General features: G+C 45.8%; 1 protein-coding gene across 4 annotated transcripts in view; it reads right to left on the bottom strand.

The window, feature by feature from the left end:
- Positions 1 to 13768, bottom strand: part of Ints9 (integrator complex subunit 9) — a 120747-nt gene that overhangs the window by 5410 nt on the left and 101569 nt on the right. For all 4 annotated transcript variants that reach the window (XM_029561113.1, XM_029561115.1, XM_029561114.1 and 1 more), the window contains 3 exons: positions 7195 to 7255; positions 5030 to 5201; positions 1237 to 1361 (listed from right to left, as the gene is read on the bottom strand). In XM_029561113.1, the coding sequence (XP_029416973.1) occupies positions 1237 to 1361; positions 5030 to 5201; positions 7195 to 7255 (358 nt within the window). The remainder of the gene's footprint in view (positions 1 to 1236; positions 1362 to 5029; positions 5202 to 7194; positions 7256 to 13768) is intronic.

Raw genomic sequence — 13768 nt, 5'->3', positions numbered from 1 at the left:
GAGGCTGGCAGCCCTCGGGCTCACTGCCGTCACTTGAGAGTTACAGCTCCTCTGAATAAGGGGTTTCTAATGGCGAGAACTGGATGGGTTGGGTATACTTGTTCTTTTGAGCTATCCTCCTTCCAATGGCTTTTTGTTCTTCCTGACCTGGCTAGCATCTAACACCTCTGCCTCAGCCTGAAGTCTTCTCCCAGTGTTCCTCTGAAGTGGAGAGCAGCTGGCCTCTGGTTTCTATGTAAGTGTGTGACAGGAGTGTGAAGAGCACACAGCTGGCTTAGGGGCTGGGACTTGCCCTTAGCCATTTCCTGCGCGCATGTTGATGAGCACGTAGTGACCCAGCAGATGCTCCCTGTTGACCCAGAGCTGGCTGTCTCTTAGGCACCCCTTCCTCTAAGACAAGCTAGTGTGGTCACCAAAATCGATACTCCCTGAGGTCCCTTTGCTACCTCTCCTTTTGTGTATGGGCCTCTCATCCTGGTGGTAAACAGTCTGTAAGAAAGCGCTAAGCCAGGAGATGAAGGGAGGAACCACACCTCGCTAAATGACCCGAAGAAGAAGCCTAAGGGAATGCCTGAGCACCTCAGCACTCACTACTCAAGCTCCACGGTCCTGGTGAAGGGGTCAGAACTCTTCCTCTCACAGGGTCTAAGCTTGCCAATTCTAACTGGCTCCCAACTCGTCAAAAACTTATTAGCTAACCCAGTGCAGTGACCTGTCTCTCCGCAGCACCCTGTGCTCGTCTTTGTAGACGGTCCCACTTTCCTATTTTACCGGAACTATCTTTGCTTCTCTAGAGCAGAAAATGCGATGGTAACCACCACACCTAGCAGATCAGCACGGTGCTGGCCCACAGTGTAACTCTGGCTCAATACAAGTTTCAGTCAAAGGATCTTTTAGCTCACTGAATGTTTCTAGATTGACTTGGAGGGGGCAACCATCCGCTCATCAGTGGACGCAGTGGTCCTCAAAAGTTAACTGCTTATGCCTTCTTTCTCTTAGTTATGATTCTTTAGGGGGAACTTTTTTAGGGCAGAAAGATTGTTTTTCTAACAAGTCTGAAGGGTTACCGTCAGTAGTACGACAATGGAACTAGGGCAGGCTCCCATGAAGATAGGCATCCTTCATACCCTTCATACCACAGCTGAGCAAATGAAGACAGAGGTGACAGCCATGTGTGGACACTGACCCGCAGAGGAAACAGCCGTGTGCGGACACCGGCCCACAGGTCTTTGTTACCTGCACTTCTTTAAGCAGCTTTGACACCTGGATGAAATTCAGCCTTGTGTCAATGGGGCAGTAGACGCACTTCATGGCCAGTGGCTGGTAGGGCGCCAGTGCTTCCAGGTAGGAAAAGTCTGGTTCTAGGAAAGTAAAAATGGGGAATTCAACACGCAGGCAACAGAGGAGTCAGGGTCAAGCAGGTGGTGTGGGAGGAAGAGGGAGCGAGTGAGGCGAGCAGGGGGCAATGGGAGGAAGAGGAGTCCGAGGAGGGAGGGGCGGGCAGGCCTGTGAGATGGAAGTGCAGCATGGGTAAGAAGGAGAGCTGAGTAAAGAGGAGCGATGACATGTATGGGGACACGAGCCAGGTGTGGTGTGCATGCCTGTAGTTCTAACACTGCAGGTGGAGGCAGGAAGGTACTGGTAAGGCCAGCCTGGGCTACATATTGAGGCCGTGTCTCAAAAAGAAAAACAAACAAATGACTGTAAAAAATTTGCCATTTAGAGCCGGGTGTGGTGGTGCATGCCTTTAATCTCAGCAGAGGCAGGCAGAGGCAGGTGGATCTCTGAGTTTGAGGCCAGCCTGGTCTCCATAGCAAATCCAGACCAGCTTTGGGCTACAGGGAGATCCTGTCTCAAAAAGACCAAAAAAACAGAAAAAAAATTGCCATTTGGCAGCATCATAGTAATAACTGATGCAGACTAGAATCATTAATCAATGCTAAAGTCCTCAGGTAAGCTGAGGAAGAATCCCAGGCATGGTGCTGCATGTCTTTAATAATAGCATTCGCAAGGCAGAGGCAGGCGGAGCTCTCTGATGAGTTCAAGGCCACCCTGGTCTATACAGCAAGACAATGGTACAAATGCCCATGTCACAAATGCTTCTGCCGAGACTGTCGCTCCTACCAGGAAGCCCTGGCCTCACGACTGGAAGCAATCTTTGTTACATTGACCAGTTTTTCTTTCAAGGGCTGTGGGCAGGGATTGTTCACACCAGAGTTGACCCCTAGACCCAAGAGAACTGGCTCATTCCTGATGTGATACAGGGTACTCTGATCCCCAGTATGGACCCCGGGCACCAGCTCACCTAGCAAACAAACTCCTCCAGTTTCTTCAGGACAATGGACAAAATTAGATATTTAAATGGCCACCTCCAGTAGATGAGTAGATGATGTTTCACCAAGAACGCCTAGGACCCCAATGAGGTAACTACTTGCTGTCATGGCCCAGGCAGGAGAGGTGACTATAAAGACACTAGAGCCCTTGTTTATGAGGCTGTAGAGAGACTGACCTCGACAAATGAAAACTTCTCCAGGAATTCTATGCTGGAGAAGGGAAAGCCTGAAGCCCTGGTGCCAGTTGGAGGAGGAACTCACCTCCCAGGAAGAGATGTCACATAGCTGACAATGTATAGCACCACACCGTAGGACAGACGGGAGCCCAGGCAATGATGGGTCGGTGATGGGCAGGACCACATCCTGACTAGGACTGCTTAATTATGCATACCTCTAGATCTCTATTTATACTTCCTTCTATCAGTACCAAAGATGGCTCTGGGGAGAGGTAGTTACTGGACCCCTTCTTATACCCAATATGGCCACAGTGACTAAATCTTTCTTTGCTTTTCACTATTTATCTCTTTAATTGGCAGACTTGTTGGGGTGTCAGAGCCCAGGCTGCCACCCTGGAACCTCTGGTCACAAGGCCACCCCCAGAGGGAATACTGTATGGTAGCCATGACACAAGGAGAAAAGGAGGCCAAAGTCCCTTCACAAGAGAGAGTATGAGAGCAGACATACCTGCTCCAGAAACCAACAAGCCAGCAGACACGCGAGTTACAGCGTGGTCTCACAGCTGTTTTTCTTCTTAGCTGGCCAGAGGAACATTTATACTGGAGCCAGCATTTCTCTCTGTGCTGTGGGAACCCTGCAACCATTGTCACATCAGTCACAGCTCATCAGAAGGGGCCAGAGTGGCCAGGTGCAGTCCCTTCCAGTGTTCTCTTGACAATCTCACCAGAAGATCCTGGTGCTGGCCAAGTTCTAGGCACTGTGACCCGACAGCCTCTACCTTCATCCTAGAGGTGGTATGAGGAACAGAAAAGCAGTCCCTGAGGGCCAGGAGCTCTCCTGGCACCGTCTGCTCAGTTGCGGGGTTAGTAGGAGCTGGCCTGGTACAGCAGGGTCACTGTGTCTTTGTTGGATACACACGTCACAGAGCACCAACATCAGACAAGGCTACTGAGTGACCACAAAGAATCCATGGAAAACAGGCCCCTCTCAACACAAAACCCAGACCCCACACAAGCAGTCATCACCCTGTCCTGGCACTATTCCTGCCTTCTGGATACGACAGTAAGATGCCTAATTGTAGGGTTCTGTGTATCAATCCAGGTCACCGGGCCCCAGCCCAGACCCCACAAGAAGCTCTTTCCCATGCTCATACCCCAGCGTGTGCTCCTGCCCTGCAATGACTGTAAGAAACCCAAGTCTGTCAAGTTCCTGGTGGTCCTTGTCTAGGGTCAGACAGTCCTCACAAACAGGCTGCGTGCAGGGCTGGTGTCCGGCACCCAGATACTTCTGGTAAAACTGTCTTCTCTACTCCCATACCTGAGTCTTTTTTTTAACTTTTAAAATGATTTATTTTTACTTTTTTGGCACATATATGGAAATTGTAGGCTACCTTGTGGGAGTTGGTTCTTTCCTTTCACTCTGTGGGTCGTGGGGACTGCACTCAGGTTGTCAGGCTCTGCTTACCTGCTAAGCTATCTTGCAGGCCCCCAAACCCAAGTGTTAAAAGGGAAGGATACTTCCTGCGGCCACTGTATATGCCAGATGCTATCCTGAGAGTGCTAACAGGCTTCGGTCCTGCCCAGAGCAGCCCAAGCTGAAGTTGGCAGCAGTCCTATTTACAGTGAGGAAAGAGGGTGGGCGTGGCTGAGGGTACAGCAATGGCCAGATTTCAGATCAAAGATTCTTACTTCATAGCCTATAAGACCTCCAAACTCCAAGGCAGCTTTGAAGGCCTGACACTGATAGAATATGGCAGATTCCTCTGCTTGACCTCACCTCGATAAAGACTTTGCTCTTTCCCGAACAACCATAAATCAGAGCAAAGGCCAAAGACTCAGCTAAGTATGTAGTTCCCGAATGGCAAGATGAGAATGGCTACCAGAACCATCACTGTTCTCATAAAACCCTATCGAAAAGCAGCGCAGTAGATTTCAGTGCTGGGAAAAGAGCATCTGAAAGAGCAGAAATCAGCTGTGTCTGACGCACCCAGCAGTCCCTGTGCTTCCCTCTTGTTCCTCCATCTGTTTTATTCTTCTTTCTTTTATAGTCAGGGTCTTGCCACATAGCCCAGAATGCCCTAGAATTCAATCTTCTTGCCCCGGCCTGCCCAGGGCTGACATTATAGGAATGCACTGCTGACAGACTTTTTAAACTTCTCTGGTACGTACAACAGAAAAAATGTTCATATCTATGCTTTCCTGGCAGATCTTTCCCTGTGCATCTCTACCTTGTAGATGAGCGTACTGAGAGCCCAATGGAAAGGGCAGGATTTTGCTTACTCTTAAAACTTCCCTGGGGGGCTGGAGAATGGCTCAGTGGTTAAGAGCACTGGCTACTCTTGCAAAGGACCTGGGTTTGGTTCCCAGCACCCACATGGTGGCTAACAACTCTAGTTCAGGGAACCCAATGCCCTCTTCTGGCCACTGTGCACCAGGCACAACCATGATCCACATATATACCTGAGGGTAAGCACCCATACACACAAAATAAAAATAAATAAATCTTTAAAAGAAATGTACCTGTAAATATGACAGTGTTGAGACTTGATTTTCCCCAGAGCTCCATGAAGTGGACGACATCCCCACACCGGAGGGAAGGGTGTCCAGTGAACACCACACAGGGCTGTCTGAAGTCATTGCTGAAGTCTCCGTGAATGCTGGGGTAGTGCTTCAGCTTATTGGTCTGAATGAGCTAGAAAGTCACACCAAGAGCTGTCAGATGAAGAAGACAAGCTACAGACTAGGAGAAAACATGCCAAAGACACATGCTAGAGGACTGATTTGAGAATGAACCACATGGCTAGAAAAATGGGCAGAAGCTCTGAGGAGACAGCTCACCAGAGAGGATATACAGATGGCAAATGAGCTCCACACCACATGCCATCAGGAAAGTGCAAATTAAAGTGCCGGAGGCCACTGCTTCGTAGTGCAGGGACTAGGTGATCTAGAGCACTGACCTCAAATGCTGACAAGAAGGGGAGGCACAGGGATTCCCATTCCTTGCTAGTGGAGAGAAAAATGGCACAGCCACTTTGTAAGCCTTTTTTTTAATATATTAAAAACCCCACGAAAGTAAATATATACTTGACAGAGGATACAGCAATCAGGCTTCATGATATTTAACAAAAGAGCTGAAAAGCTGATGTCCACAAAACCCTGCCCATGGACATTGAGAGTTTTACTCATAATTGTCAAAACATGGAAACCAAAATGTCCCCAAGTTGGTAACTGGATAAACTAGCACATCAAGACAGTGCTGAAAAACCCTCTAGAAGACATGGATGAGCCAATTACGAAGCAAAGAGAAGGCTGTGCACTGTCACTTGACCTGTGTGGCACTCTGGAAAGGACCGAGCTGTGCAGACAGCAAATGCACACAGAGCCGATCTGCTTTTGATGGCATTGGAAGCGGTGATGTGTGGTGTTTCTGGTAATACACCCATGTATTTTGGTACACAAGAACAGGCACATAGAGAGTACTGAACGGCCAGGCAGACAGTGCTATGCCATCTCTGGAGTGCTGATACCAATTAAGCATTCTTAATAAAAATTTAACAGAAAGTAAAACATAGCTGTGTTGTCCAATAATATGACAACTGTGAATTCATTATAGTGTATTAGCGATACAGTATCAGTGGTCAGGCAGCAATAGTATAGTAATAATACTATGGGGCACACAGAAAAATGTCCAAGATATAACCATTTGGTGAACAAACAACAGAAAGAAAACAGCGACAATAAGAACACGTATCAGGTCTGTGATAGAGGGACTTCTCCATCTTTTAAAATGGAGTGTTATTTTCATCCTTAAATTTTACTTAATGCTAGGTGTGGTGGTGCACACCTTTAGTCCCGGCACTCGGGAGGCAGAGGCAGGCGGATCTCTGTGAGATCAAGGCCAGCCTGGTCTACATAGTGAGTTCTAGGCCAACTGGGGCTACAGGGAGATCTTGTCTCAAAAACAATTTACTTATGTGGGGTCTAGGAAGATGACTAGTTGGTAAAGTGCTTGCTGTGCAAACATAAGGACCTGAGTTTGGATTCTCACCACCCATGTGAAAAGCTGGGTGCTCCAGTGTGTGCCTGTAATCCGAGTCTGGGAAAGTGGAGATGGGAGGATCCCGGGGGCTGGATGGCTAGCCTGGCTAAATTACTAAGTTCCAGGTTCAGTGAAACAGCCTTTCTCAAAAAATGAGGTGGAAAGTGCCTGAAGTCAAGACATGACTTTAATCTCTGGTACACACAAGAATATATACATACAAATATTTTTAGAGTTTGCATATGTGATTGACATGACTAGAAAGAACATTTTGATAATAAACCTATTACCTAAAAAGGTGGCAGAAGATACCAGAATAAAACCTGCACAGTGAACAACAGAGGCAGGCTGTGAACTGTATGTACATGTGGCACTGCAACATGCTAACAAGAAGAAACAGATGGACTGTGAGCTGGAGGTCTTTTCTGTCACCTTTTCTGAGGTGGGGAAGAGAGATGTGATTTTTTTTTTTTTTTTTTTTAAAGATAGGGTCCTGGAACTCACAATCTTTCTGTCTCAGTTACTAGAGTACTGGGATTACATGTGTGTGTCATTGCCTGGCTCCACACAGGGGTATTTTAAACATAAGGTCATATCATCTTTTATGTTTCCTTCATGCCCTGACCCAAGAATTCCATTTTCTTACCTCTGCATGAGGGAAAGGTGGTTCTGGGAGATACACCTTACTCTGTTTGTTGTGACAGAGCCTTTAAAAGAGGAAAGAAAACACAGCAGGGCATTAGAAATGTGCACTGGGCATTTGCTTCCTCCTAGTGGCAGCAGAAGAAACACCACAGCCACAAGTTCTTTCATTATTTGTTTTGTTTTGTTGAGACAGGGTTTCCCTGTAGCCCCAGCTGGCCTGGAACTTGCTAGACAGACCAGGCTGGCCTTGATCTCACAGAGATCTGCCTGCCTCTGCCTCTGCCTCCTGAATGCTGGGATTAAGGGTGTTCACTACCATGCACAGCTCTTCTAAAATCTTCCTGGCAATAAATCAAGGGAGTAAAAGCCAGCACTTACAGAGCACTCAGAATACTATGTGTCTTGTGAGCAAACATTTCTTTTTCCTTTAAAACATAAACTTCTTGTTTTGAAATAACCCTGGATTCATAAACAAAGTTGAAGAGTAGTATTCTCATGCCCCAGTGTTAACATCTTGCAGTACACTGAGAAATAAATGGCAGCCCACTGTATCTACCATGTTTCTATGTAGTAGCTACCTATGGCCAGCCGACTGACTGACCTACCCAATTCAAATCTCACTCTGTGTCCCATGGTGGCCTGGAGTGCTGCAATTACAGGTGTGCACCACCATGCATGGTAAGCACATCCGGCACTCACGCTTTGAATAGCTCTTATTTTTTTACTTGTGCCTTAGGCACACTGGGCAAGGACGCTGTGATATTCCCCAGCCTGACAATGAATAGGACTCCAGGGCTGATATGGATGTCACCAGTTTTTCCACTCACATCCTTTCTCTGTTCCAGGATCCAAATTGAGACACCCTGTTACATTTAGCGGTCATCAGTTTTGAGGGGGAAAGATACCTGCCTTTTCTAGACATGGCCTGTTGCTGAACATGCCCTATTCCAGCAAAAGTAGCACTTACTAACCCCAGCTGGAGAGAAACTGAGGCAGAAGGATCATGAGTTTAAGCCCAGACTTGTTTACATGCTGAGACTTTATCTCCCCAACCAAAAAAAGGGGGTTCAGAGGTGGAAAACTGGAATGTGACAAAAAAACTTAAGAACCGAGCAACCGACACATCCCCTGACCAGGCTGGTCCTCACCTGGAATCGCAGCACTTCAGGCCGCCCTGGGACACACAGTGAGATTTGACTTGGGCAGGTCAGTCAGTTGGTTGTAGGTAGCCAGTACATAGAAACATGGTAGATAGAGCAGGCTGCCATTTATTTCTCAGTCTGCTGCAAGTGGGCATGAGAATGCTACTCTTCAACTTTCTTTTTTTTCTCTAAATCTAAGATTATTGCAAAACAAGAAACTGGTCACTTTTAAAATATGTTTTAAAGATTTATTCTTCATTATGTGTGTGTGTGTATGTGCACGCAGGTGCCTGAGGAGGCCATTGTGAGCTGCCTTATGTGGGTGCTGGGAACCAAATTTGGGTCTTCGGCAAAAGCAGTATGCACTTTTAGCTTCTGACCATCTCTCCAGCCTCTGGTCACATTAAAAAGAGTGAAGAGCACATGCACATTTCCTCTCCTCCTCTGTTAAAGTAGTGTTTGAACAAGGGGTTCAAAGGTAGGATTTTGTACTAAGCTCCTACGGTGTATTTAACTTTCCCTGACCGTAGTTTTCTTTACCCTTGATCTCAGAAACATCATTTAATATCCTTGTTTGGAAGAAGACAAAAATATGGAAGCACAATACTTGCAGAGGATCTCCTTATAACATTCAAGTTTAACACTAGTTCTATCTTGACTTCAGATTCAGAAGAGGGAAATCAGAGCTTAGCTGGGAAGTTACCAGGACTGTTGCCCGGGGTACTGTGTCCTATGCATTAGAGGGTGCAATCAGGGATGCAGAAGAGGTCACAACCTGTTTAGGGACTGGGCTGCATGCAGGAAAGCACCTGTGGCCAGTTGTGCTCACAGATGGCCTCCTGTCAGCTCACGCAGGCACAGAAGACAGGGACTTCTACATGGCTGAGAGAGGCTTGGGGAGCCCTCAGAGTTTGCTTCTGGGGGCTGTAGCTGTTGGGAGTTCAAAAAGCAATGTGTGTTTATTGTGTTATCAGTAAAGACATTAAAAGTTCTTTCAGAATTGCTTCTTGAGCCTTCGATGCCCTCCTGCTTCCTGAAGCCAGAGCTCAGGTCCTATACTCTTTTTAGGGCACTGCTGGCTCAGTAAGAGAGGAAGTCATTCCTCTGTCTCACCCTCCTCTGAAAAGAAAACAAACCCAAACAACAAAACAAGCGAATGAATACCCTTGGTCTGGAGTTGGGGCTGACACCAGAATAGCAAGGAGCTGGGCTTTGCAGGCACAGAAGTCGAAGCCAAATGGAGGCCAGAGCCGAAGCCCAGATCAGCACCAGAGTGGCTGGGCCTGAGGCTGACCACAAGCAAGCGAGACTGAAGGGAGGAAGCAAACCCAAGTGGGTGATGGTCCTGGCCTAGGGTGGCCTGGCCTAACTTGCTAAGTTAATCAAATCTAGAGGTAGCATCCCTCCATATAAGTAGTGACTCCTTATCTGGGGAAAGAGCTTTGCAGCAAGACTGTACAAAAGTGTCAATGCAACAGAGACAGCATGAAGCTAGGAGGAACTCTGGTCTCCAATGGGAAAGTGCCCTAGAGCGGCCAGTCTCAGGCTCCAGTCCATATTAGAATGGCCTCCCTGAGCCTCTTAGAATCTCAGTACCCTGCTGCCCTCAGAGGGATGACAGTTGCCCAGAGGACTCCCGTGGCTGAGAGTGGCAGTTCTTGGGGAGAGGGAGCAGGCTTTAGTACTAAGCCAGGATAGTTTAGCCCTGCTAGGGCCTAGACACACAAGGAACAGATTTGGTTCAAGTTTTTCTTCTTAGCAAACTGTGCTTGTTTAAATCACACTGAGGGAAGACTGTAGGTCCCAATTTTCTGTTTCCCATTATATGGTTGTTCCTTCACTCTCTTTTTCTAAATGTTCCCCTCCCCACCTCTCAAGGAACTACTTAAGAGTTCCAGCCTTCACACAACTACTCTCTGAACTACTCTTCTTCCTAGGCCACCACACTCATTCTGTGGCTTCAACTGCCCAAGTTGCTGTCCCAGCCTGAAAGGCCATTCCTGGCTTCCAGACCTCTGACCACAGGGTTTCACTCCCCAGGCACAAGTGCCTCAAGGGCAAAGCCAAACTAACCAGCTTTGCCGCAGGAACCTGCTCTTCTTTCTTGTATGGCCTATTTCACTTGGGGTTACCTTGATGTGCCATACCCCAAACTAAAATGTCAGTCCTGGCCGCTACTTCTTTTGGATCCAGCAGCCAGTTTTACTTCCTGATCACCTCTTGAATTGAGGCCTCCCCTACAGTTTCTGCATAATGGAGTCTTAGCTTTCTCTTGGTCTTGGCAAACTTTCCTTATACTTCAGGCCTACCTCCTTCTGAAAACCCCCAACTTAACTGTAGGAGGATCTATGTGAAATGCAAACATAACCAAGCAATCCCCATACCAAGAAGAACCCTCTAGCCTTATACTTTGCCACTCCCACTGTTGTTGGGAGCTATTATACCATTATGTACATTGAGCTGTGGCAGGCTTGCTTGTTTAGAGTTTGTGTCTTGCACACCAGTACCTAATCTGCCAAGTCAGGAGGAATGTGTTTATATGGTGGAGCTCACAACAAGTATGTGACCGCTCCTTGGCCCTCAGATACAGGTGGGAAAAACAGCTGTTGAAACTAATTGAGTTAAGCAAACAGTGGCTGTCTCTGATCTTCTGTATGAAAAGGCGGAGCTAAAATAAACCGGAGCCGCAGTCTCTACTGACAGTCCTTGCAAGTACCTTTTCTCTGTCTCTTGTTTTTTTTTTTTTCAATCCTCACTCCCCCTTTCAGGTACTGTCCGTCTTGGCCGGCTGGCACCGGCACACTGTGAGTGTTATACTTCCACAGCAAAGAACTACAGATTACACTCTGAAGAAACCAAACCTTTCAAACCTCCACATGCATTCAGGTCAAGCCAACTGCAAGCCCACTCTCTCCACCCCACAGCGGCCCACCCAACCCATCCCCACACTGATTCCCCAGGAGCATCTTCTTTAGGAAGCCTTTTAAAATCAGAAGATGTGAGGAGTTGCCTTCTTTGAATAATGCACTCGCCCCCACACCCCTCTTGCATGCACTCACACACCCTGGATGATTTCACAGTGCTAGTTTACATACATGCCTCTTTTTTTCATGGTACAGATTCCTCAAGGTCAGAGACCCTTCAAGATCTCCAGTTCTCTACACACAGTGACACTTACCAAATACTTACTGGCTGAACTAAAGAAAAGCATGCATGGAAACAGGAACAGGAAAAGTATATGACCAACGAGGTTCAGGAGAGACATTAAAAAACTCAGAAGACAGTGAGACATCTTGTGTCTGAGCCTCGGAAAACTACTACAAAGATGTCAATTTGTAGTCTGTAGGCTGTGTGCATTCAGAAGGGAATTCTGGAAACTGATAAAGTGATTCTATGGTTCCCATGCAAGAATAAACAAGACCTCAGGGATTTCTGACATGGAAAATGAAGAAATGTATGTTTGCATGCAGTATGATTCAAATTTATGAAACAGTTACTGAAATATATTAGCACTATACTGGCCAAAGAATGGATAGATGAACAAAGGAAAACAAAACCTAGCAAACACAAAGATTTGACTATTTAGGGAAAAAAAATAAAATTCTTTTACGCTAAAAAAATTCTACATAAAATAGTTCAGGGTGGGGGCAAAGAAGAAATCAGCCAGGCATGCTGTCACATGCCTGAAATTCTAGATTGGGAAGCTGAGCTAGGAAGAGCCTGGGCTAGAGTGAGACCCTGTCTCAGAAAGAGATAGATAGAAAGAGCTAGATCATAAAATACATCCAGAAACATCACATCAATAGGGAAAAGTTTCAAAACAATAAAGAGCAAAGCAAAACCAAACAAACAACCCCCACCCCCCAAAAGTGAAGGCTTAGCTGTACCTAGATTGGACCCCAAAGTGTAAAAAGTTTATTAGTTGAAAAACTGTTGCAATTAGAATAAAGATCAGAGCTTGGATGATGATGTTAATATTTACTTTAAAAACCATTTTTATTGCTGGGCGTGGTGGCGCACGCCTTTAGTCCCAGCACTCAGGAGGCAGAGGCTGGCGGATCTCTGTGAGTTCAAGGCCAGCCTGGTCTACACAGTGAGTTCCAGGACAGCTGGGGCCACAGGGAGACCCTGTCTCAAAAAGACCAAGAAAAAAGAAAACCCAACAAAACCAAAAACCACTTTTACTGACCTCTGAGAATTGTACGCAGTGCATTGGTCGTACTCACCGTCTTTCACCCAGCTCCTCCCAGATTCACCCCTCATGTAGCTAAGGCTGCCTCAAACTCACTATGTAGCTGAGGCTAACCCTGAACTCTAGACCCTCCTTCTAAGTGCTGACATCACAGGCATAGGCCACTGTGCCCAGCTCTAATAGTTACTTTTTAGTTTTGACAAATGTTTTGGCCATGAGAGAGGTTAACACAGGGAAATGAAGTGGAAGATGTAAAGGAACTCTACCATAATCATACTTTTCTGAAGACCTAAAATCATTCTAAAGTACATTATTACTTAAACAGAAAAAAAAACTCCAAGACAAAATTCAAAAAGTGTCATAATAGGAAAAATAGCACAGAATGTTAACAAAAAGTTACTATCTTTGATATATACACAGGGTTCAAATACATTAGAGAAATACAAAGCCTTTAAAACATAAATGGGCAAAGAAGGAATAATTTACATTAAAATCTTTCTGGAAAGCAATTTAGATTCAAATAATGAACATTAAGAAATATTTATACCCTTTGTTCCAGTAATTCCACTTTTAGTAATTTATCTATGGCAGAAAGATGTGGTCATATATATGTAAATGACACTAACTTAAGATTTATTACTAAAAGAAAAAGAAATCCTTTCAGTCAATAACAAAATAATAAATGAAATTATACATATATAAGTACTGTAAAAATGAGCTAATACTGCAGTCTTATACTCTCAAAGTTTCTTCTCTTTGGTTTGTAAGACAAGGTCTGCCTGTACAGCAGTCTGGCCTTGATCCCATCATCCTCTTGCTTCAGCCTCCCGAGTGCTGGGATTATAAAGTGTATGCTGGCCTTTCCCAAAATTTTATGGTTTACTCTAGTCCTTGTGTATGGGGGGGGGGGGCAGACTGGAACTCAGACCTTGCCCATGCTAGGCAAGTACTGTACTACTGAGCTGTAACCCCAAACCTTCTACTTCATTTCTTTACAAAACAGGATTTGAAATGAAATATTCAGACATAGCGAGACCCTGTCTCAAAAAATGAAAAAAGAAAGAAAATTAAGTATTCCCATGATTTCTCTGTGGAAGGATGAAGTCCATCAGAGTGAGAGCAGTGATGCTGGCTCTTAGACTAATACTATGGGTTCGGGGTTTTTAGTTTTCTGTAACCTTTATTTTTATTTCGTGTAAACATGAATTCCTATTATGAACTAACAAATACCTCTGAAGCAA

Source organism: Nannospalax galili, unplaced genomic scaffold, assembly GCF_000622305.1.
Source record: "Nannospalax galili isolate Female #2095 unplaced genomic scaffold, S.galili_v1.0 scaffold612, whole genome shotgun sequence".
NCBI lineage: Eukaryota > Metazoa > Chordata > Mammalia > Rodentia > Spalacidae > Nannospalax > Nannospalax galili.
The sequence above is the reverse complement of the archived record's forward strand: the minus strand, read 5'-3'. Positions and strand labels throughout refer to the sequence as shown.